General features: G+C 39.9%; 1 protein-coding gene across 4 annotated transcripts in view; it reads left to right on the forward strand.

Moving 5' to 3' along the window:
* LOC111869691 (membrane-associated protein Hem) overlaps window positions 1–756 on the forward strand; it is a 53,400-nt gene that overhangs the window by 18,540 nt on the left and 34,104 nt on the right. For all 4 annotated transcript variants that reach the window (XM_023861501.2, XM_023861579.2, XM_023861427.2 and 1 more), the window contains one exon: window positions 259–481. In XM_023861501.2, coding sequence (XP_023717269.1) covers window positions 259–481 — 223 coding nt within the window. The remainder of the gene's footprint in view (window positions 1–258; window positions 482–756) is intronic.

Here is a 756-nt window from a genome sequence, read left to right on the forward strand (position 1 = left end):
ACACCACCTAGCAGCACAACTTGTAACTACAAAGCATGCGCGCGCAACAGGTCATTTCCGGTTATTTTTGGGTCCCCCTTTGTACATGGTGCCACATCCCAGAAGACTGCTTTCTTTATTGTCTTATTGTTTCTATTGAATGGGAGGCATAGACAGTCCAGATGACCCACAGCAGTGTATTTCTGAATCACTTCTGAATCACTCTCATATGTGTAGAGAATGGGATGAATATGTAATTAATATTGTGCTTTGTTTCAGTTGGCTTTATGCTCTGCCATCAATTTCTAGGCCAAGACAAGCCACAGGATTGGCCTAGTAAACTCTGGCTCAGTGCCCTTGAATCAAGCTGGGTCATTGCTCTTTTCCGTGACGAAGTTCTCTATATACATGCATATATTCAGAATTTTTTTGATGGAATCAAAGGATATGGGAAAAGGATTTCAGAAGTGAAGGATTGCTACAGTCAAGCTATACAGAAAGCGTAAGTGTTTATTTTTACGTTAGGGGTTTAACAATAAGTGGGACTGCCAAAGAGAGGTGGGGGGGGGGAGGTGAAATAGCCAGCAAACATTATTTTTAAGGTGCTGTGCTCTGAACCACGACATGTTTTTAACTTTCTGCTCTGTGCCATTCCTGCGATTTCTTTTGTGTATTTCAGTATACGTAGATTAGCAGAAGATAATACAAGTATTATGGTTTTGGACATTATCCATCATCTTGCCTATTTATTTTAAAAACCCATCCTGTTTTTTTTTT

This window comes from Cryptotermes secundus, unplaced genomic scaffold (genome assembly GCF_002891405.2).
Source record: "Cryptotermes secundus unplaced genomic scaffold, Csec_1.0 scaffold112, whole genome shotgun sequence".
Taxonomy (NCBI): Eukaryota; Metazoa; Arthropoda; class Insecta; order Blattodea; family Kalotermitidae; genus Cryptotermes; species Cryptotermes secundus.